Source organism: Mustela nigripes, chromosome 12 (assembly GCF_022355385.1).
Source record: "Mustela nigripes isolate SB6536 chromosome 12, MUSNIG.SB6536, whole genome shotgun sequence".
Taxonomy (NCBI): domain Eukaryota; kingdom Metazoa; phylum Chordata; class Mammalia; order Carnivora; family Mustelidae; genus Mustela; species Mustela nigripes.
The window spans coordinates 15202650-15224542 of record NC_081568.1 but is presented as its reverse complement, the minus strand read 5'-3'; the positions used below and the strand labels follow the sequence as shown (position 1 = coordinate 15224542).

Here is a 21893-nt window from a genome sequence, read left to right as displayed (position 1 = left end):
GGGTCCTTTGGAAGGCTTATAGAACTGTGGAAAGTTAAGCTGTAACTTAGAGACCTTACTTAGAAACCAGGATCTTGACATCCTAGCCTTTCTACCTGAGGGGCTGGAAAATAAGAGATATAGTCTAATTTATTTATTTTTCTTTTTTTTTTTTTTTAACAGAACAGTGTCCTATTTTATGCATAACTGCCTAGGAACATTAGGATATTTACAAAGATCCTGAAAATCATGGCTTCTTTCTGTTACTGAATTTGTGCCCTGAGATTAGGTACTTTAACATGAATTTTGGAAACATGACCTCATCAAAGTCCCTTCCTACATTTCATAGCTTTGCCAACGAAGAGAGATCAAAGTTCTTTCCTAGTTCCAGTACCAACATTTTGGGGAATGTACTCTCTTTGGATCATCGTGAGTCAACTGCCTATCCTTTCACAAATCAACTGAGAACAGAAAGGTGGAGTCCTGTAAAATTGGGGCCTTATACTCTTCACAGGTCAATTAAACATATCAAGAGGTGTCAAATGACAAATCCTGATAAAAACACATGATTAAGGTTAGGGGATCATGTGTTTCACAGAAAAGGGCAGTCTACCCAGGAAATATTAAGTTGGTGAGGATTGTTGAACTAAAAATATGTCAGGTAACATCTCACATGTTTATAGAGGAGAACTGGGAAAACTCTTTGTTGAATAATGAATATAAATAAATCAATCTCTGGTATCCCCATGTAGCACTTTAAAACATACAATTGTATCTTTAGAAGTAAATGAGAGGACTCCACACATTTACCATATATATTAACTTAAAAAAATATTATCATAGTATAGCTAACAAAATATTGGGTTAGGGAAATTATTTTCATACAAGCTCTACATTCATTTATCTGTATAGCCTAATTATATCCATGTATGATGTTAAATCACCATTCTTTTAGTCTTGGTTGAAACACACAACTGCATTTTAATTCAAGGTTTCTGCTATTTACATTGTTACTTAGATTTGCTAAAACAAATAAGTTGTTTCAATAGATATATTTCTAATTTGTCAATAAAACAGTTGGTAGCAACATGACCATTTATGCTTCTTAATATCTAATTCATAAGTTTCTATAAGGAAAGTTCTGAGCTCTCTCTGAAGAAATTTAGTATCAGGACAGACTGAAAATTTTAAATTGCTCAATGTAAACATTTAATATCAAAACATATTGAAAAATATATTTTTGCATATCATATCATGAATTTTACATAATCAATAGTGTTTTAATATATATAGGGTAAAAATTAATTCAATCACAAATACTATATCATCCTATGTAGTTATATTTATTTTTCTCATTCTTTGACTTAGTCATTATTTCTATTAATTTTAATAATTTTGTTTTAATTATGATTTTATTATAAAACCACTCCAAATTCTTTCCAGAAGCTGACCTAGAGTACATGGCAATTAAATACATAAATATATTTACGATCTCTCTTTGTCCTGGCTTATACATTTCACTAAATTAAGCTATTGATCAGAATAATAATCACATTTATAGGTATGCTATATTCTTTTCTTTGTTTTCACTTTGAATTTCAAGTTTTGAATTTCAGGTTTTCAAACTCTTATATTTTAATTTCACATGCTGTATGAGAGGAGAAATGCATTGGGGATTACACTAGAACTTGACTAATTTAGTATTTGCTCAACATAAGAATGCAAATTTGATCTCCTTTGTCTTTTGTTCTGTTGCCTAGGGATGTAGAGCTAATAAAATATTTTATATTAAGATATCTGCAAATTCTTCTTATGTATGTTATTTTACATATGTTTTAAAGTTTGTGTAAATCTAGTATTCCATTACTACAGAATTTACTAATATTTAAAATCTGAAAGCATATCCACTTTATATATTACTTAATACGTTTGTTTGAATATGTGGTCTAACCATTTTCATGTCTTTTCCTTGTCAAATTTTTTTGTGAACCGTATTACCATCAAATGATTTTTAATATGAAATATTTTTCAGAGCACTATCAGCTATATGTTCCTGAGTCAGCTCAAGTTGGTTCAGCTGTTGGGAAAATCAAAGCAAACGATGCAGACACTGGTTCAAATGCTGACATGACCTATTCTATCATTAACGGTGATGGTATTGGGATATTCTCCATCTCCACTGACAAAGAGACCAGAGAAGGGATCCTTTCTTTAAAGAAGGTAAAAAGAACATACTTTCTCTGATTTAGGTAATTCACCCGGTTTTCCATGAATGATCCACATTGGTGTCAATTATCCATATTGTCAGGTCATAAAAATGTTAAATATTTCCTCTTTAACATGTAATTACATCTTAATTATGACTGTGTCTTCCTCTTTGGAGCCACTCTTAGGAAAAAAAAAAATATATATATATATATATTTTAATAATGGGAAGATCTATTGTGGAATATGCTGTGAATGTGTCTGCCATCTTGTTTTCAGATAACAGCTTTATCATGCTTGCCAGTTCTATTAATGCCATTATTCTATGTTGTACTAATCCATGTAACATTAAGAGACTTTTCTAACCAATGTAAAAATCTCCGTCATGTTAGCTAACACTCACTGGGAGAGGGTTTTTTGTTTTTTTTTTTTGACAGTAATGGATTCATCAAGACAGATTTAGTGGAACTATTAACCTCCTCCTGACTCTTTTTTATTGCTAAAAATTTATTTGTCAGTGGACTAAATATATCTATCACCTTTTTGATTTTAGAGTACAATATGTTTATGTCCTTGAAAAAATGAAGTGGAACACAGAAAAATAGCAAAGAATTTAAATATAACTCCTAATGCAGTGTATCTTAAATATTGAATTATTTCAGCTTAGAAATCTAGAAACATTCATATCTCTGGGCTTTACCTTCATATATATATTTTTTTTTTTTTTTTTTTATAAACATATATTTTTATCCCCAGGGGTACAGGTCTGTGAATCACCAGGTTTACACACTTCACAGCACTCACCAAATCACATACCCTCCCCAATGTCCATAATCCCACCCCCTTCTCCCAAACCCCCTCCCCCCGGCAACCCTCAGTTTGTTTTGTGAGATTAAGAGTCACTTATGGTTTGTCTCCCTCCCAATCCCATCTTGTTTTATTTATTCTTCTTCTACCCACTTAAGCCTCCATGTTGCATCACCACTTCCTCATATCAGGGAGATCATATGATAGTTGTCTTTCTCTGCTTGACTTATTTCGCTAAGCATGATACGCTCTAGTTCCATCCATGTTGTTGCAAATGGCAAGATTTCATTTCTTTTGATGGCTGCATAGTATTCCATTGTGTATATATACCACATCTTCTTGATCCATTCATCTGTTGATGGACATCTAGGTTCTTTCCATAGTTTGGCTATTGTGGACATTGCTGCTATTATTCAGAAATACTAAAGTGGAGCTGAGGAATTGGTCTTTTTAACAAATACTCTCAATGATTCTGCTGTAGAATGTATTCAAAACACAGGCTGAGAAATTTTATCCTGATGTGCTACCATAGACAGTGAAGTGAATCCATCATCTACCTGTATCTATCTACCCATCCATCTATCTACCTATGTATCTATCAATCTATCATTTAGCTATCTACATAATTTTTGTGTGTTTTGTATATGTTTTTCTATTTGAACTGTATACTATTTTATTCTTCTAATGAATATCATTTTATATTGATTAAAATTAAGGATTAATTTGTTTTCAGTTGCTACAAAAGGGACCTGCAAACTAGATTTTAGAGTGATTAAATATAGAAGAGTAGTCATCTCTAGTCTATGTAAAATATTGATGTCTTTACTTAAAATACTTTATTATTGGGGTGCCTGGGTGGCTCAGTGGGTTAAAGCCTCTGCCTTAGGCTCAAGGCATGATCTCAGGGTCCTGAGATAGAGCCCTGCATTGAGCTCTCTGCTCAGTGGGGAGCCTGCTTCCCCCCCCCCTGCCCACCTCTCTGCCTACTTGTGATCTCTCTCTGTGTCAAATAAATAATGGGGATTTTACAATCCTACATGGTCTCAATTTGACAGTGTTTGTGAAAAGCAAAGGCAAAATGGTTTGTGTGCATATGCATGCACATACATCTAATTAACATACAATAGTTATTTTCAAGAGGAAATTTGTTTCAATTGTGTAAATAGTGAGAATGTATCATTTTAATCTTTCTTTCCTGAGATTGTAATAAGAAGTCCTGTAAAACAAATAAATGAGAGCGGCATCTGGGAGGCTCACTTAGTTAAGCATCTGACTTTGGCTCAGGTCATCTCAGGGTCCTGGGATTGAACCCCACTTGGGCTCCCCGCTCAGTGGGGAGTCTTCTTGTCCCTCTCCTTTTGCCTTGCCCCCTGCTATTGCACTCTCTCTCTCTATTCAATAAATAAATACAATCTTAAAAAAAAAAAACTTTAAAAAATGAACATCCAAACAAATGAGAATTTGATAAAATGAGGATTATAGTTGTAAATTGAGAGACTGAATATGTGTTTCTATGCAGATGAGTAAAAGTCAATAGAGACAAGAAACTGAGCATACTAATGAGAGGATAATTGATTTAAAAAGATGGACTGGGGTAAAGATGACCTTGTATAGAATCTTGGTCACAAGTAGAAAGAAACAACCTATGATGATATGCCTCCTTTCTTGAGAAAATCCAACAGAAGTGGAAAGTAAATTGTTGCTGATAAGCTTGCAATGATACAGCCAATGTGCAGAAGGTGGGGGAGGGGAGGAGTTCTTGCCTATTGAGCACTATGGTCTTTGTAAAGTGGAAAGTTACAACATGTTTGCAAAAAGTGAGGGTGATGGATGGTTTAACTACATAAAGAATCTAAAATATATCCTCGTATATACCATGGAATTAAGAATAATGGGGATTTTACAATCCTACATGGTCTCAATTTGACTGTTTGTGAAACGCAAAGGCAAAATGGTTTGTGTGCATATGCATGCACATACATCTAATTAACATACAATAGTTATTTTCAAGAGGAAATTTGTTTCAATTGTGTAAATAGTGAGAATGTATTCAAAATAACCTCCACAATTAATGAGTTCAAATTTTCCTTCACTGTTTTTCCATGAATTTTTTAAAATATTTTATTTATTTATTTGACAGAGAGAGAAAGATCCTCAGTAGGCAGAAAGGCAGGAGGAGATAGAGGGGAAGCAGGCTCCCTGCTGAGCAGAGAGCCCCGATTCGAGGCTTGATTCCTGGGCCCTGAGATCATGACTTGAGCCGAAGGCGGAGGCTTACCGCACTGAGCCACCATTTTTTAATGTAGTCTGCACTTCCAAGATGCATTCTTGTTTGCATTCATCTAATTTTCGAATCCTTCAGATTAAGATTATTAATCTGAGTTACTTCATTGCTATATATTGTATGCTGTAAATATTTGCAGTTTGAGAAATAAACTATGTAATTTATTCAGGGGTATTCATTCAGGGGCGCCTGGGTGGCTCAGTCGATAAAACATCTGCCTTTGGCTCAAGTCATGGTCCCAGGGTTCTGGGATCAAGCCCCACCTTGGGCTCCCTGCTAAGTGGGGAGTCTGCTTCTTCCTCTGCCTCTGCCTTCTCCCCTCCCCAGCTCTTGCTTTTTCTCTTGCTCTCCCTCTCACTCATCTCAAATAAGTAAAATCTTAAAAAAAAAAAAAAAAAAAAAAAAGATACTCATTCAGATGGCAGGAAATAGATCAAACAGCCCTTTAAAATCTGTTCTTTATTTAATCCTCTAAGGCAGCTCACCTTAGCCAGCAAGGCAGAACAGCTAATCTTCCCAAAGATCGAAATCAGCACTGCTTTCTAAATCTGCTTGCAGGAGCCTCTGCCCATTCCTGTCCATATCATTCCTTTATCAGAAAATTGCCAAGTTGAATTCACTGGTCCATGGTGTGGTAGGTTGTAAATACACTTTGATAACTTTCATTCATTGTTTAATGGAGCCTGACTGGGTTGGAAAGGGAAAAAGAAAAGGGGGAATGCAAGCTGATGCACTCTCCTCTGGCAGAAACCCTGTAGCTAGGGACACAGCCTTCTTAGCAGCCTCTCGCAGGCTCTCTTCCTGTGGACTCCATATCAGCTTGCACTCTTTATAGCGCTTGTTCCAATTTCTTTTTTAATTCAAGGATGGATCCAACCCTATTGACTCTCCTGACTTTCAGCAAATACCATCTGTAATATCATTTTCTTTCTTCAGATGTATTTAAATACGTAGACAGTGTCTATTATCTTAAGCAAAAATATCTAAATTTGGTCTTCAAGTCCATGAAGAGTGGTGGAAAATATGATCTCCACTGTCAAAGGAAATACAAATTTTGGTCCTGCCATTGAAAGATCTGTGGTGTAACTTCAGGTCTTTGAATCTGCTGTTTTCTTTCTTTCTTTTTTTTTTTTTTAAGATTTTATTTATTTATCTGACAGGAAGAGGTCATAAGTAGGCAGAGAGGCAGGAAGAGAGAGGGGGAAGCAGGCTCCCCGCTGAGGAGGGAGCCCAATGCAGGGCTCGATCCCAGGACCCCAGGATCATGACTGAGCTGAAAGCAGAGGTTTTAATCCACTGAGCCACCCAGGCACCCCTGCTGTTTTCTTATTTAAGCACTTTAACAAGGTGATTACTAAAAACATGGATAAAATAAGGTGAAAGTTGGGATCTAAATTTTGTCTGCCAAAAAATTACAATAATACCTTAATTTCTACTTTTCTCCTTGTCTTCCTTTTCTCTTCTATTTGTACCAAGTTTTAGTTACACTTTTGAGACCACTGCATGTCGTTATTATTGTGTCCTTTATTTAATGTTATCCAATTCCTTATAAGAATGCAAAAAAAGTACTCTGTGTATATTATATCATATATGCATGTTGTCACTCGTGTCTTTGGTAATCTACTTCTCTTTCCTTCTTCTCTAAAAGATTTTTTTTCAAAGTTACAGTTTAATATTGTCTTTATAGTTCAACATTTGCTGGTATATATCAGTCATAGATATCTCTCTCTGGATTATCTTTTCTATTTTACATATCAGTGTAGGCATTTCACTAACTTCTCGCTATGGAAAATGTAACAATTCTAGATCCCTCTTAACTCTGCTGAATCTCATAAAGTAGGAAGACCTTATTCTAATTAATTCACTGTGAATGCACTGATAATTACCATGGATGTATATCTACGTATGCTGTAAGTGCATGTCTACAACCAATGCTTGTGAACTATTTTGCAGCTGAAAACTATATTTTTTAAGCTTCATACTATTCAGTGTGTAATAAGATTGCTATCATTTTATTTTACAAATGATTTGAAATAGATCATAGATAAACATAAAAGGTTACAGTATTTTTATCAAGTTTAAGTTAATGCTAGGAGGAAAAAGTATGAAATATGTTCAATTATAACCATACTAGATCTTTTCCAAATGACCACATTTTTGGTTGTTTAGTGGATCCTGTTTATTGAATTTTTCTTTAGTATACCTTTGCATTGACTGATAAAATAAGAATCAGATTATTCTGGCCTTTGGATCGTAAAGTTTTGGGGCTCTGAGTCACAAAGTGCAATGAATAAGACATCCCAATCTATTACAAAGCCCCACAAAGACAAACATGAACACACTTTATTTTAAGAAGAAATACATTTCTAGGGCACCTGGGCAGTGCAGTCAGTTAAGCATCTTAGTTCATTTTGGCTCAGGTCATGACCTTGGGGTCCTGGAATTGAACCCCAAATTGGAGCTCCATACTCAGCTCAGAGCCTACATGAGACTTTCTCTGCCTCTATCCCTACCTCCTGCACTCACCCCCAGTAAAATCAAGAAAAGAAAATCTTAAGAAAAAAAAAAAAATGAGAAGAAATAGGTTTCCAACTCTAATAAACTATTTACAAAAATTGAACATTGATTAGGGATTTTATTATCAAAAAATTTTTCCAAGCTGCTATTTTTATATTTATAAGGGTCTAACATCTGGAAAGAAATTCTCCTGGTCAACCAGTTGCTAAAGAGAGGAGTCCACATTTCAATTCAGTGAAATCTATTACCATATTTGCGGTGACTTTTGACAGAGGACTGCTTTGGGGCAACTTTTGTTCTTCCTACTCATATATAGTCATGACCATGAAGTGACAGATATAAGATGAAACTACTTTGGATGTTAATCGGATGATTTTTACATATATATATATCTATAATATAATTTAGTACATTAGATGGAATTTGGTAATCTTTTGAAACATCCTGATGAGTTAAGCTATTCATATCCGTAGACTATTAGTAGTTTTCATATGTGTGGACATATGGAAACACACACACATATATGCTTGTATAAAAATACATATAAATGATATATAAATGTACTTTATATATTATAAGATATATATATTTGTTATTTGAGATAAAAAATGTCCCATTTATTTGTCAAGTCTTCAAATGATAGTAAGGAAACATTTAATATTGATTTATATAAATATCTTTGGAATTATACACATTGAATGAACATTATACTCTTCTGCACAGAGAAACTTATAACAAGAAAGCTTATACATGTATTCTAGTTTCCACAGAACATCTTCCATCCAGGAATCATCTCTGACAAGGACCACCAACCATGACATAATAAGAAAGTCTAGTTGAAGAAACATTCAAATCCATGTCATTTACCTTTTTTTTTTTTTTTCGGAGAGTAATCATTTAAAATACATTCTTTCAGAAAGCAAAACTTAATATCAGTTACTATTCCAGAATTTAACCATTTTGTGGCACAATTGAAGTTACGTTTGCATCTATTAAATTATTGCTATCAGTTCCATTATTATCCACCCATTCTTGCATTATAAAACCTAGATGAGAGTGGAATATAGAAACTGGACCAAGGTGGGGTCATAAAGAGTCTCTAATTACAAAAAAAAAAAAAAAAAAAAGGTGAGAGAGAAAGGAAAAAATGAAAAAGATAATTTTAGGACCCTCTTGAACTCCCAGAAGAATGGATTCATAGAGCAGCTTGGCTGAATGCTGTTTTCAGTATCTTTCTACTTCTGTTGGTTATATAAGTCCAGTGGAAGAATATACCAGTGCCATTTAATAAAGAATAGAAGTGATTAATGAGAAACAATTAAAAAGTCCCAAATATGTAGAGCTGGCTGGAAAATGATTGATGGGAATGATAACTATCTATAGTAATGTGAAATGTGTTAATATTAAAGAGGGAAAAAGTATTATTTTATAAGTTAGAGAGAGCAATGATATGTAAAAGTAATTACTAGGAGTAACAGGATGAAATTAAGAAACTAAAATTTAAAATGAAAATTGGAATCAAATCATTAACAGTGAACTGCATTAGGATATTCAGCAGTAATTAAGGAAAAGTAAGAGAAGCCCCAGTGGCTGGGAAGTTAAAATTATACCAGAATAAGTCCTTCTACCAGGGACAGAAGAGAGAGACGATTTTGTGTGAAAAGCATTTAAGTTTCTTAACTCTGTGAGTCTGTGAATTAAGGAAATTATAAAGGCACTCTGAGTTCTGGTAACCAGAATTAATGAAATTATAGTTAATGAAGTTATCAATTCATTTTTAGTGTTACAGCAAATACTTGAAAAGATGTGTAAATGCATTTTTTAATGGTGAGGATGTTCTATTACACTAAAAATCTGTTCATCTTCAGTCACCAAATTGGAATGTTATATTACACTGTTTATGTACTAAAAATTTCAGGCAGTGTATACAGCATAGTGCTTCAGGACACAGCAAATAAGAGTCGCACTGCCTGAGGTCAAATCCCATGCATACCACTTACTGCTTGTAGCTCCTGGAAAAGTTGAACTTTTCCGTGCCTCGATTTTCTCATCTGTAAGTGGGAAACAATTATAAATTACAGAAGTGTGATAATTAAATGAGTTAGTATATGTTAATTGTTTAGGTCACACATAAGTGTCAGCTATCCATCTTTTAGAAATAATATAAAAATTTTTCAGTCTTCAAAAATAAACCATGCAGTAGCATGGTTTTTGAGGAAGAGCTATTCATCATCCCCCATGTACTAGGAATTATGCCAGATACCTGAAATATGAAGATGAATTAGATAATATTCTTTCTCTTAGAGAAAACTGAGTAGATGTGAAACATTATTATAATATAAGATGTCAAATGTCCATGGTATAGGTTTACTTAAATTGTTATGAGCTCACAGAGAAGAGGGCCAATTTTTCAAAGATGAAGAAGGGTCAGAGAAAACTTTGCATGGGAAATTCCTTTTAGGCATGCATGGAACAATATGTAGCAGATACAAGCAAAATCAATGTGAATCAAGGGCTTTATATTTAACTGCATTGTCCTTTAAATGTGGGGATCACAGGCAAACAATTTGGAACATTAAAAATGAGGCAATATTATATTGGGGGATGCATCATCTAAGCAATATGATTGTAGCATGAGCTACCTGAAATCTATGTCTTTCCTGAAGAAATCTTTATGGCCCATGGCTGCAGAGTGGAAATTTCTGAACACCAGACCTGGGGTCTCATCCAACAAGTGGTTGAACTAGAATGTGAATTGAGTTCCCAACCATGCTCAGGTGTCTTCTTCCCCAGGAATGCTAAGGCAGTCACAGAAATTGGGACAGCTAAGGAGCAGGTTATATTCCCTAAAGCCCAGCGAAAGGTCAGCCCAGACAAATTTCAGACTCTGTCCCCAGTATCATGAGAGAATAAATTTATGTTGTGTCAATCCACCTAGTTTTTTAGTAATCTGCTGTGGCAGTCCTCAGAAACGAATGCATTAACTCAAAAACCTAACAGACCAATAGAATTATTAAGCAACCTCATTTCTGAGTATCTGTGGAATCATTCTAAGCACCATTCCAATAAAAGAGAGCGTATCACAGGTGTAATTATTCCAGGAATGTTTGGATAGTTTAATGTTAGAAAAACAAATATCTTACACTGAGTTGTATAAAATTATTTTTTGTGTATGTCATACGTTGTTGACAACAGCAATTTCATATGGTTAATACTCATTTATTTACTTTTTTATAGTTGAAGGTTGTCAATACATATCCATGCTGTATTTGTGGTAATTCTATATTTCTTATATATTTAGTTATTAACTATGATAGTCATGATTTATCATGGTTAACATTGTTAGAGAAAACACAGGACACCCAGTTAAGTTCTAATTTCAAATAAATTGTAATTTCTTAACTAAGTATGTCCTATGTGATAATTGACACATACTCTATCAGAAAATAATTTTAATTCACTAAATTCGGCAACACTAAGCAAAGCATTTGTTAAGTATGAGCTGATGTGGTAGTTTGTAAGTCACAGAGCTTGAATCACAACTAAACTTATGCAGAGAATTAAACCTAAAGCAAATTCTGTATAAATGAAAAAGAATTTGGTGATATTCCTGGAATATTTATTCCTGAACATTAGTATTATATTAGTAATCTCCAGTAGAATACCTTTGTCTTATGCTTACCTATTAAACACTAAACCAATAATCTAGACATACAGTTTTCCAAAATAGAAAATTGAAATAGTTCTGCAGTTTTGTCAAATGAAATAAACTATATTTAAATTATGAACTTCTGTTCCCCACACCAAATATTTTGGTGAGGCAGAATTTATGGAGTAGATAATGGGTTAGCAAATTATCAACTTCTCTTTCAAAAAATCTTCAGATAAATCTAATTTTTTCTTCAGCTTGAGTGTTTTAATAATTTCTTTCTGAATGTTGTCAGCGAACAGCCAGAAAGACCTAAAAGCATGAACAGTTGACATTTTAATGTAGAACTGGAAAAAAATTATTTCTTATTCTCATGAACAGTCTCTGGTTATAATATACCCCTTATCTAATGTCCATAAACAATACCTCATGTGTATGGAGTTATTCTTTATCTGGTTTTGATTCATTATATTTAAGGCAGGAAAAACATGTTTTGTGTTTTAAAAACTTTGAACCAGGGGTACCTTTAAGCAAAGCCAGGCATTGTTTAAAAAATAAAAATTAAAAAGCAAAGCTATCAACCAGACATTTCATGTTTTTGCTTTCTGTAGTTAACTCAGTAATAGCCTGAGAGAATTTTCTTTCTTTTTAAAGATTTTATTTATTTAGTTGAGACAGAGAGAGAATAAATGGGGGAGGGGCTAACGGAGAGGGAGAAGCAGATTCTTCACCAAGCAGAGAGCCTGACTAGCAGGGAGCACGCCACAGGACTGGATCCCTGGACCCAGAGATGATGACATGAGCTGAAGGCAGATGCTTAACTGACTGAACTACCCAGGTGCCCCTCAATTTTTTTTCTTTTAATCATTTTCCCTTCACTGTCTTCTTACCAGAATCAGGCTTTAGATGAATAGGTTTCACCATTCCTGGTATAAAGTTTTTGATATACTATTTTTAGGTTAAAATAAAAATCTGGTAGCTATGGAATGTGTAACCCATAAGCAGAGTTCTAAATAATTTCCCAGGACTAAATGATTAGTAGAGAATTACTGGAAGATCTATTGAAACTGTGTGGATGATGAGCATTTGAACAGTTTTGCCAAAATTACAGAAGTACCAAAAATAATGATCCTAACCCAATATCTATATTATTATAGATATTATATTATAGTTTTAGTGCAAAACAAAGTTACCATACTTTATATGCTATACATAATCCTACAGTCCAAGAATAAATGGTGGAATTTCTTCCCAGTTTTTCTGCACTTGCAATTTAGCACCGCCAGATTTTCTACATAAATGAAGCTATTAAATATTTCCATTTCCATTAATTCATTTGCTTCTAAAGTCCCTGTCTCCACTTAAAGAATCTTCTTATTCCTTGGTGGCTCTAGCTGGATTCCAATCCATCCATCTGCCATTCGTCTTGTGGTAAACAAGTCCTACAAAATGATTATCCCTGCCTTGGTGTAGTTAAATATATATTAGATAATCATAAGCATGAAACCATGTGTCTGCATAAACAGCCTGTACCTTAGCAGTAGGTAGGCTAGTGTTAAGATAAATGACATCTATGTTGCCAAGGGACCTGCTTAAACAAACCAAGAGACGCCTGTCATATTGAAAGCACAGCTTGATAATAATATTTGATGGTGTAGAGGTGGCCAAAATTGTCTCTACAAATTTCACTGAGAGTCACAAAGATGTAAAAGCCTACACCAATGAATAAATGGAGATGACTTTTGAAATCCTGTGTTACAGTGAAAAAGAGATGTTAAGCATTACTAGTAAACAAATCCTGTTTTGCTTTTGGGGTATTTGTTTTGTTTTATTTTTAAGGTCTCCTACGCACAAGTTCAAAGAGAAAAACCTTAATCATTATAAAGTTCCCCAGATGCAGCTGGTTGACTTTAAAAAATTACATTGATCTAAACATATGGTAAACCTGCCAACAGTGTTGCTTTCCATAAATAAAATACCTGGCTTCTGACAGCCCATGCTCCTCTGCACCTATCAAGAATCATTTCCATCCACCCAATTCCTGATAGGCAGCAAGTGAATACTGTTTCTAGAATAGGCTATTTAAATTTGGATGAGATTTGCTGAATTAGTCAAAGACATAAATGCTTTTTCTTTTTCTTTTTTTTTTAAGATTTTTTATTTATTTGACAGAGAGAGATCACAAGTAGGCAGAGAGGCAAGCAGAAAGAGAGAGAGGAGGAAACAGGCTCCCTGCCGAGCAGAGAGCCTAATGTGGGACTCGATCCCAGGACTCTGAGATTACAACCTGAGCTGAAGGCAGAAGCTTAACCCACTGAGCCACCCAGGTGCCCCAAGACACAGCTTCTTATTTACTAATATCAAGGAGATAAGTCAAGGAAGGAAAAAGGATAATTTTATCCTTTTTTATTTTATATTTTAAATTCCCTCAGAAAGAAATGATTCCCAACTGATGGAGTCATAAACTTCAGAACTAATCAACCCTTCTTTAAAATAAATGTAAAATATACAGTATTTTGTCATATATAAATTTGTATGTGTATATATACATATGTGTGTGTGTGTGTGTGTGTGTGTCTGTGTGTGTATGGTCTACGTTTATGAATTTGAGTCTTTAACTTTTTTTTGACATTTTTATTTTGTTTTCTAAAAACTTAAAAAAAATTGCAATGGCCCAGACTCATCCATGTCCCTGAGATATATGATAGGTTCTAGGTTCTTAATATTTCATTTGGAAATTAAATAATTGTTTTTCCTTTTATGCCATCTTCAGTCTCTAGGAAGACCAATTTTCCAAGGTAGTTCAGAAGAAATAAGGGAAGTAATCATCAGTAGGAGTGATCGTTCTGTTTTTAAAGACACTTTTTCTTTCTTTTTAAATTTTTTTTTAAGATTTTATTTATTTACTTGAGAGAGAGAGAGCGAGTATGAGAGGGCAGAAGGTCAGAAAGAGAAACAGACTCCCCACTGAGCAGGGAGCCCGATGTGGGACTTGATCCCAGGACTCCAGGATCATGACCTGGGCGGAAGGCAGTTGCTTAACCAACTGAGCCACCCAGGCGCCAAGGACACTCGTTCTAATGAGCTTCTCCTTGGCTCTAAGTGCAAAGGAAACCATCTGAGTTCCTTCTTAGGAAGTAATCATTCTCTGATCTTTCAAGAAAGAAAGCTGCAAGACTGGAGAATTCTAGTGTAAAATTAGAGGCAGATACAGGAATGAAAAAATATTCTGTTTTTCTCATAGATATTAATCAGGAAATACCAGCATCAATGGATATTTCACCAGGCTCTGAAAAGGCTGATGTCTGGATCCTTTGCACCAACATCACTATGAAAATTTTTGACATTGTTAATCCTTAATCTGAGCTCATTTTAGGTCATAGAGTCTATTATATGCATCAAGTGTAACATATACATTTAGTTATATGAAAAAGTACTCTATCTTAGAAATAATACCTCGCTGTTTACAGGGACTCCTATTTCTGATTCTGTATCCTCAGTATTTCCATAATATCTAATATTCTTATGGCATTAAGTACAGTGATATAAATATCTACTGTGTTATATCCTATATTAGACCATATATTCCTTCAGGCAAAACACTTGGATGACTTTATTCATTATTTTAAGTCAAATCCATGACTTCTGACCTATATTGTTAACACACACACACACAAAAAAATTGGTTGGATTACTTTAAAGATTAAGACAAAAATTAAAAGGATTATGGGAAACATTTAATATGGACTCAAAGCTAAAAAGCAAATGGTATAAATAAAAAAAAGATAATTTTAAAAATAAAGTAGTTAAAAACATTATATTAAAGAATATGAAAACAAAACAAATACATAAAATGGTATTACCAGGAAAACAAAATAAAAGTAAAACAATAAACGTGAGATTCGGAAGTTTGTATATTTTACGAAGTGTTTAAGGAAATGTTGTTGAATTGAAAATTTAAAAGCTTATCAGATTGTAAAATACAGTACAAAGTTTAAAACCAGCAAGGTGAAAGTAAGATAATGATAGATTTAAAAAAAAAATCAGTGATAGAACATAAATTGTTTAAATGCAAAACAAAAATCTATTTTTAAAGTTAAAAAAATTTGTACCAAGTATTTTTAAGATTGCTAATGCAAACTGAAGAGAAGACAGAAGTTACTAGAAACTGAGTCTCCAAAAGGCAGTATTTTTTGGTCTCTAAGAAATATTTTTTTGTTCCTAGTTATCATCATGTTTATATCTTTGAAAAATTACAGTTGATTCAGACTTGAGTTTTTATGGTTTTTGACTTAGATGTTATTGTGAAGACAAACTTCATAGTCTATTGACAAATGAAAATAGATTGACTTAAATCTATCTGCATTTGTTTGTTTTAAAAAATGCAAAAAGATGTTTGAAATGTAATGGCAGTCATAATATTGGAAATTTTATATATTTTTTCCCAACAGCCACTGAACTATGAGAAAAAGAAATCATACACTCTCACCATAGAAGGAGCAAATACACATCTTGATTTCCGCTTTTCTCACTTGGGTCCTTTTAAAGATGCTACCATGTTGAAGATCATTGTTGGAGATGTGGATGAACCACCCCTCTTTTCCATGCCTTCCTATGTCATGGAAGTGTACGAAAATGCCAAAATCGGGACTGTCGTTGGCACAGTTTTGGCACAAGATCCTGACAGTGCTAATAGCTTAGTAAGGTATGGTATGTCTTAATCTTGTAGACATATAAAGTTTCTTATTGCCTCTCACAATAATTCAAAATGAATAAAATAAAACGTGAAATATTTTATTTCCACGTTATTTTTATTAAGGTGATTAAATTAGAATATTAATTGAGTTGTTGGCTGAGTATTGTAGCGATGGGTTTCTGTCAAATTTAGAATGCATGTAGCTATCTCCTTCAATGCCATTGATGGTCAATAGCATGACCTTGAACTGCACAGATCTGCTTGTAACGCGTGGATTTTTCCTTATAATACATGGATTTTTTAATAATAGTACTGCAAATATTTTTTCTCTTCCTTATGACTTTTTTAAAATTTTTATTTATTTATTTGACAGACAGAGATAACAAGTAGGCAGAGAAAGAGAGGAGGAAGCAGGCTCCCTGCTGAGCAGAGAGCCCGACATGGGGGTCGATCCCAGGACCCTGGGACCATGACCCGAGCCCAAGGCAGAGGCTCCAACCCACTGACCCACCCAGGCGCCCCTCCTTATGACTTTCTTAATAATAATTTCTTTTCCCTAACTTACTTTAGTGTAAGAATACAGTACCTAATATATATAAAATTTGAAATATAAGGTAATCAACCATTTATGTTATTGGTAAGGCTTCCAATAGGCTTAGTATTTAAGTTTTTGGTGAGTCAAAATTTATACGTGGGTTTTCTGCATTATGTGGGTTGAGGAGATCAACACCTCTAAATCCTGTGTGTTTCATGGATCAATTGTATATTGTTGACCACATAGATTATATTTTTTATTTGACTTAATAAATGTGAGTGTAATTGAATGGAAAACTTATGTAGAAATATTTAACTATAAACTAGAGAATTTTGAGTCCTTAGTGATAGGAATATAGCTATAGTACAAACTAATGATTTTGGAATTATACTCATCTCTGCCTCCTGGTTCTGTTACAGTAGTTATGTGCATTTAGGAAATCATTTACCTTTATCTGTAATGATAATAATAATAATAATATCTATCTCTGAGAGTTATTGTGAGAATGCATCAAGCAATGTTCATGAAATGCTAAGTAGAGTTGCCTGCACCTAGTAGTCCCTCTATAAATTCTAACTTGTCCAAGGAAGCAGAGAGTGCTACTTAGAGCAGTACTACATTCCTAAAGATGGGAAGATCAGGGTGGGAATTCTGTTTCTTAACCTACTAACTGTACCATCTTTTAGTTAATCAAGCTTGCTGAATCTCAAATATATGATCAAGGAATAATGATGTTGTGTAAATACGTTGATAGAATTAATTTAAATTGATATAATATGCCAAGCACAGTCAGTAAATGCTCAATATTTTTTATCATGGTATGTCATGCAGTAGTGATAATGAAAACTTTTTTTGCATGATCAGAAAGGTGTTTTCTTTTTCTTTTTTTCCCTCAGTGATGATACAAATCAAATGTTTGATGCATAGACAAGGCTCTTTATTTACCTTGTGTTTATACCCTTTGATAATCCCAAGGCCCTAGAAAGTTTGAAATCTTTAACAAATTTGCCTGCTTTTTCCTATCAAGTCCTTATTCTCAGATTCTTCATTTATTATCCTTAAAAAAAAAAAGCAATTATGGCAAATATTCTCCTTGGTATCTATGTTAAGTTTATAACAGGTTTCAATTTTATTTTATATAAGCATTATTATTTCAGTTTAAAAAGAAATGCCTGCTGTACTTGTGCATTGACAGAAACTATTTTCTGTGCACTAATGTGTATATTCAACCATCCTATTCCATCTGTGAATATAAAAACAACACCTTGTCAATTTGTGACCCCTCTGTCACACTTACAGCAAGATTTAAGCATTTTTTGAAGTTTCAGGATAGGCAAACTATACAGTATAATATGCAAAAACCCAGCTACAGAAATTGATCTCTGATTAAAGGATAGAAATATAAGTCAATATGTTTAGTTATCAAATGAAGGAGAAGCCCTCTATGCTTCATTATTCCATGGAATGCCATATTTCAGCAATATTTTTGGCACATAATAATAAGTAAAATTCTTCTAACAATGTGAAAAACTATAGCATTGTAAAAGAGACATAAATGTGGCCATCCTTAATCAAAAGGAGACAATACACTTTGAGAAGAATAATTCATACTCTTAGTTTGATGTGAAATATTTGATAGATAATGATGAGTTTCTTTTGAAAACTTAAATTTGGTATTAAAGATGTATCCTGCAATATATATTTTACAACATAACACATTCTAAAAATGCTATGATCAGATTTAGAAATATTTGCCAAAATTTAAAAAAAAAATCTTTCTAAAATATTTTAAAAAACAAAAAAGGAGAAGAAGAAGACTAGTTCTAAAAATTGTATCTACAATTACCAGTCTAAAATGGTAGACCAAAGGGAGGAAAAATTGAGATCAGACACAAACTTCTTTCCGTGTTATTCTATCTATCCCAACATACACAAAAAACTCTTATTCCACAAAGAACAGTGATTTTTACCCAAGGACACCACCACACACACACCAGAGGATATTTGGCAGTATCTCAAGAGAAGTTTGGTTGTCACAACTGAGGGAGAAATATTATCATCTCTGGGTCAAGGCCAGGGATGGTGCTAGAACATCATACAATTTAAATGTTTAGACAACAAAGAAGTCGCTGGTCCAAAATATCGATAATGCTGAAAATGGGAAACCCTGACACAGAGCAAACAGAACTGGGTTGTCCATTGGTAAAACCAGAGGACTAATTATTTTCATGGACAGAAATCCTGAAAATACATTTGTGAGGATTACACACCACTGTGTATGTTTCACATTCTTGCACAGCCATGTGGATGTTTCAACATCTACCGTTCATTTAATAAAATAAACTATTTATATATAATTGATTGTCCCATGATATTGATAGCTCCATGTTATTAGAAATTTTTAATTGAACACCTGCTATGTTACATACATTCTCCCAGTTTCTGGGATGCAAAGATGATTGGTATATTATCTCCTAAGGCTAATAAAGAGACCTACAAATCCATTAGCAAATGCATTATCCTTTTTATTTTGTTTTGGTTAGAAAACTAAAATGAATCCTTCCAGTGCTGCCTTCAAATCACTATACTCTATAGCTGCTGTTTGGGAGCATAATTTACATAATATTTACTCTTGATTTTAATAAAAATGTGTCATTCACAGGGGCCTCTAGGTGTAAACAGTGAATAAAAAACAGAAAACATTAACAAACAGAAAAGCTAGCTATACTTCCACCTTCTCAGGGACCAAATGTTTGTACTAATTAAGGAAACGTACTTTGAAAAGATGTACCTTGCAATGTGCCCTGAAATACAATTAACTGCAAGTTTGCAGAATTGATAATGAAAGGGAATTTGAGTCTTAACAGGCATTTGTGCAAAGCTTTCTGACTTCAGTCTTTGTGTTTCAATTTTCTAAACTATTAGTAAGATTCCTCAGATTTCTAAGAGCATACCAGGTTTAGCTTCTGTCTCTTTTAACTCCAAACAAGAATGTGCAAATTGCAGCAATGTAATCATCACCTTTTATTTTGAAAATAAAGTCAGAACCAAGCTATTTACTAGCATTGAAGAAAACCTTGATTTCAACAGACTGCACTCACTTGCTGGTGTATTACAAATGGAATTCAGGAATTTCCTGTAGCACTGAGGGATGAGCAATCCTATGCTGGACATGAGAAGCTAGAGGGCTTTCTAGAAAGTGACTTAAAAATAGTGGTTGTTCATAGCTTGGTCTGTGGGCCAAGGGCTTTATACAGCATGCCAAAAAGTCCTGTGAGAACTCTAAAGTGTCTATATTACTCATCCCATTCTACAGATGAAGAATTGAGGGCTCAGAAAGTTAAGTAATTTGGCCCAGTTTCCTTAGTGATAAAGTGATTCAGATTTGAGATCTGTTTTTACTTTTCCCCCAAAACCCTGTTTTTAGCAACATTCTGCTGCCTCTCGTATATCTTAACAAACAATGACAACAACAATAAAAGCTGCATTTACAAAAGTCACATATCATAAAGTAGGAAGCAGATGACCATTTTGCATGTTTAGGAAGCCATTAATTAAATGCCAGTCCCCGGGATCTTGTATTCGTGTCGATGTCTTTCATACACTGGGACAAGGGATCTGAAGGTCAAGTCTCATTTTAACTCTAGCATCTCAAGAGCAAAACTGTTCTTAATTTTAGAGTCTCTTCATACTGTAAAGTCTAAGACATATACTACTTGATTTATTACAACAAAAAGAAAACCATTGAAGTCCTCAGTATTTTTCATAGGATGAAAGGCTTTACTATAAATTATATTACTAAGTATTTCCCCCATCTTTACTTCTTTTCTGCTGTGGTTCATAATATGATTTTATCTATACATTTTCTTATTGTCAAGATTTTTAATGTTTTCTTTGTATAATAAACTCAAAACAATCAGAGGAAATAATAAATATGGTGCATACTTGTGTCAAATGTTCATCATGACACTATTTAGGAACAATAGCCTATTTACAAGCTAACATAATATATAAAATTGTGATCAGATTTAGAAATATATGCCAAAATAAAAAAAAACCTTTCTAAAATATATTTAAAAAGAAGAAGAAGAAGAAGATGATGATGACTAGTTCCAGATAATTAGAAGTGTTTGGTTCCATCTGTTTGAGTTTAGCTATAGTTCCACTGAGTAAACACTTATAGTGTATTCACTACATCTGTCATGATATACTTGTTTTTCCTGTGCATTTCTGAATTTTCATGTAGCTCATGATGAGACGGGAGTTAGGCATATTGCATTAATTTTGAATGCCATAACAGCAAACAATTAAAAATATTTCAAAATAATGACAAGGTCATGTTACAAAGTCGCAAAGTAGTGTAAAAACAAATATTTAAAAGGTTTGCATTCAAGATTCCTATTCTTGAAAGGAAGATGAAAACTTACCAGGAGATATATCTCAAATATATTCATGTAAAAGATATCATCTGATACATAATGAGTTTTTATTCTATAGACAAAATTTATTTGTAAAAGTTTTTTCATTGTTAGTCAAGAAGATCTTAATTGGATCCGTAATACCAAGTCTTAATCTGCCTTCATCAAAACTATCATAGTCTTCTGGTACAAAGGAGACGACTTGGGACTCCTGGGTGGCTCAGTCAGTTAAGCGTCTGCCTTCGGCTCAGGTCACCATCTCGGGGTCCTGGGATGAAGTCCAGCATTGGGCTCCTTGTTCGACAGGGAGCCTGATTCTCCCTCTGCCTGCTGCTCCTACTGCTTGTGCTCTCTCTCGCTCTCTGACAAATAAAAGCCTAAAAAAAAAAAAAAAAAAAAAAAAAAAAGAGGACATAATTCATTAGAGACATTGAGACATTTGATGCAAATAGGGCAGAGATAGAGAAAGCAGGTTCCCATTTAAAGCCAGAAGTCTTTGTCTATGACTAGTGTTTTGTATCATATTATATACGGTTAGCACATTTACATTGACTAATAACTGTAAAATGTCATGTGAATATAATATTCGAGAATGTGAAGGGACTGAAAGATGATGGAGGCAACTCTGTTCTTTTTTGTTTTTTAAGATTTTTTAATTTATTCATTAGAGAGAGAGAGCATGAGCGGGGGTGGGGGAGGGGTAGAGGGAGAGAGAGAAGGCTCAGCAGGGAGCCTGATGCTAGACTTGATCCCAGGATTCTGGGATCATGACCTGAGCCAAAGGCAGACACTTAACTGACCAC

At 33.9% G+C, this 21893-nt stretch overlaps 1 protein-coding gene across 6 annotated transcripts in view; it reads left to right on the top strand.

The window, feature by feature from the left end:
* The window catches only part of CDH18 (cadherin 18), a 982055-nt gene that overhangs the window by 885465 nt on the left and 74697 nt on the right, over window positions 1–21893 (top strand). For all 6 annotated transcript variants that reach the window (XM_059416934.1, XM_059416937.1, XM_059416936.1 and 3 more), the window contains 2 exons: window positions 2012–2199; window positions 15893–16146. In XM_059416934.1, the coding sequence (XP_059272917.1) occupies window positions 2012–2199; window positions 15893–16146 (442 nt within the window). The remainder of the gene's footprint in view (window positions 1–2011; window positions 2200–15892; window positions 16147–21893) is intronic.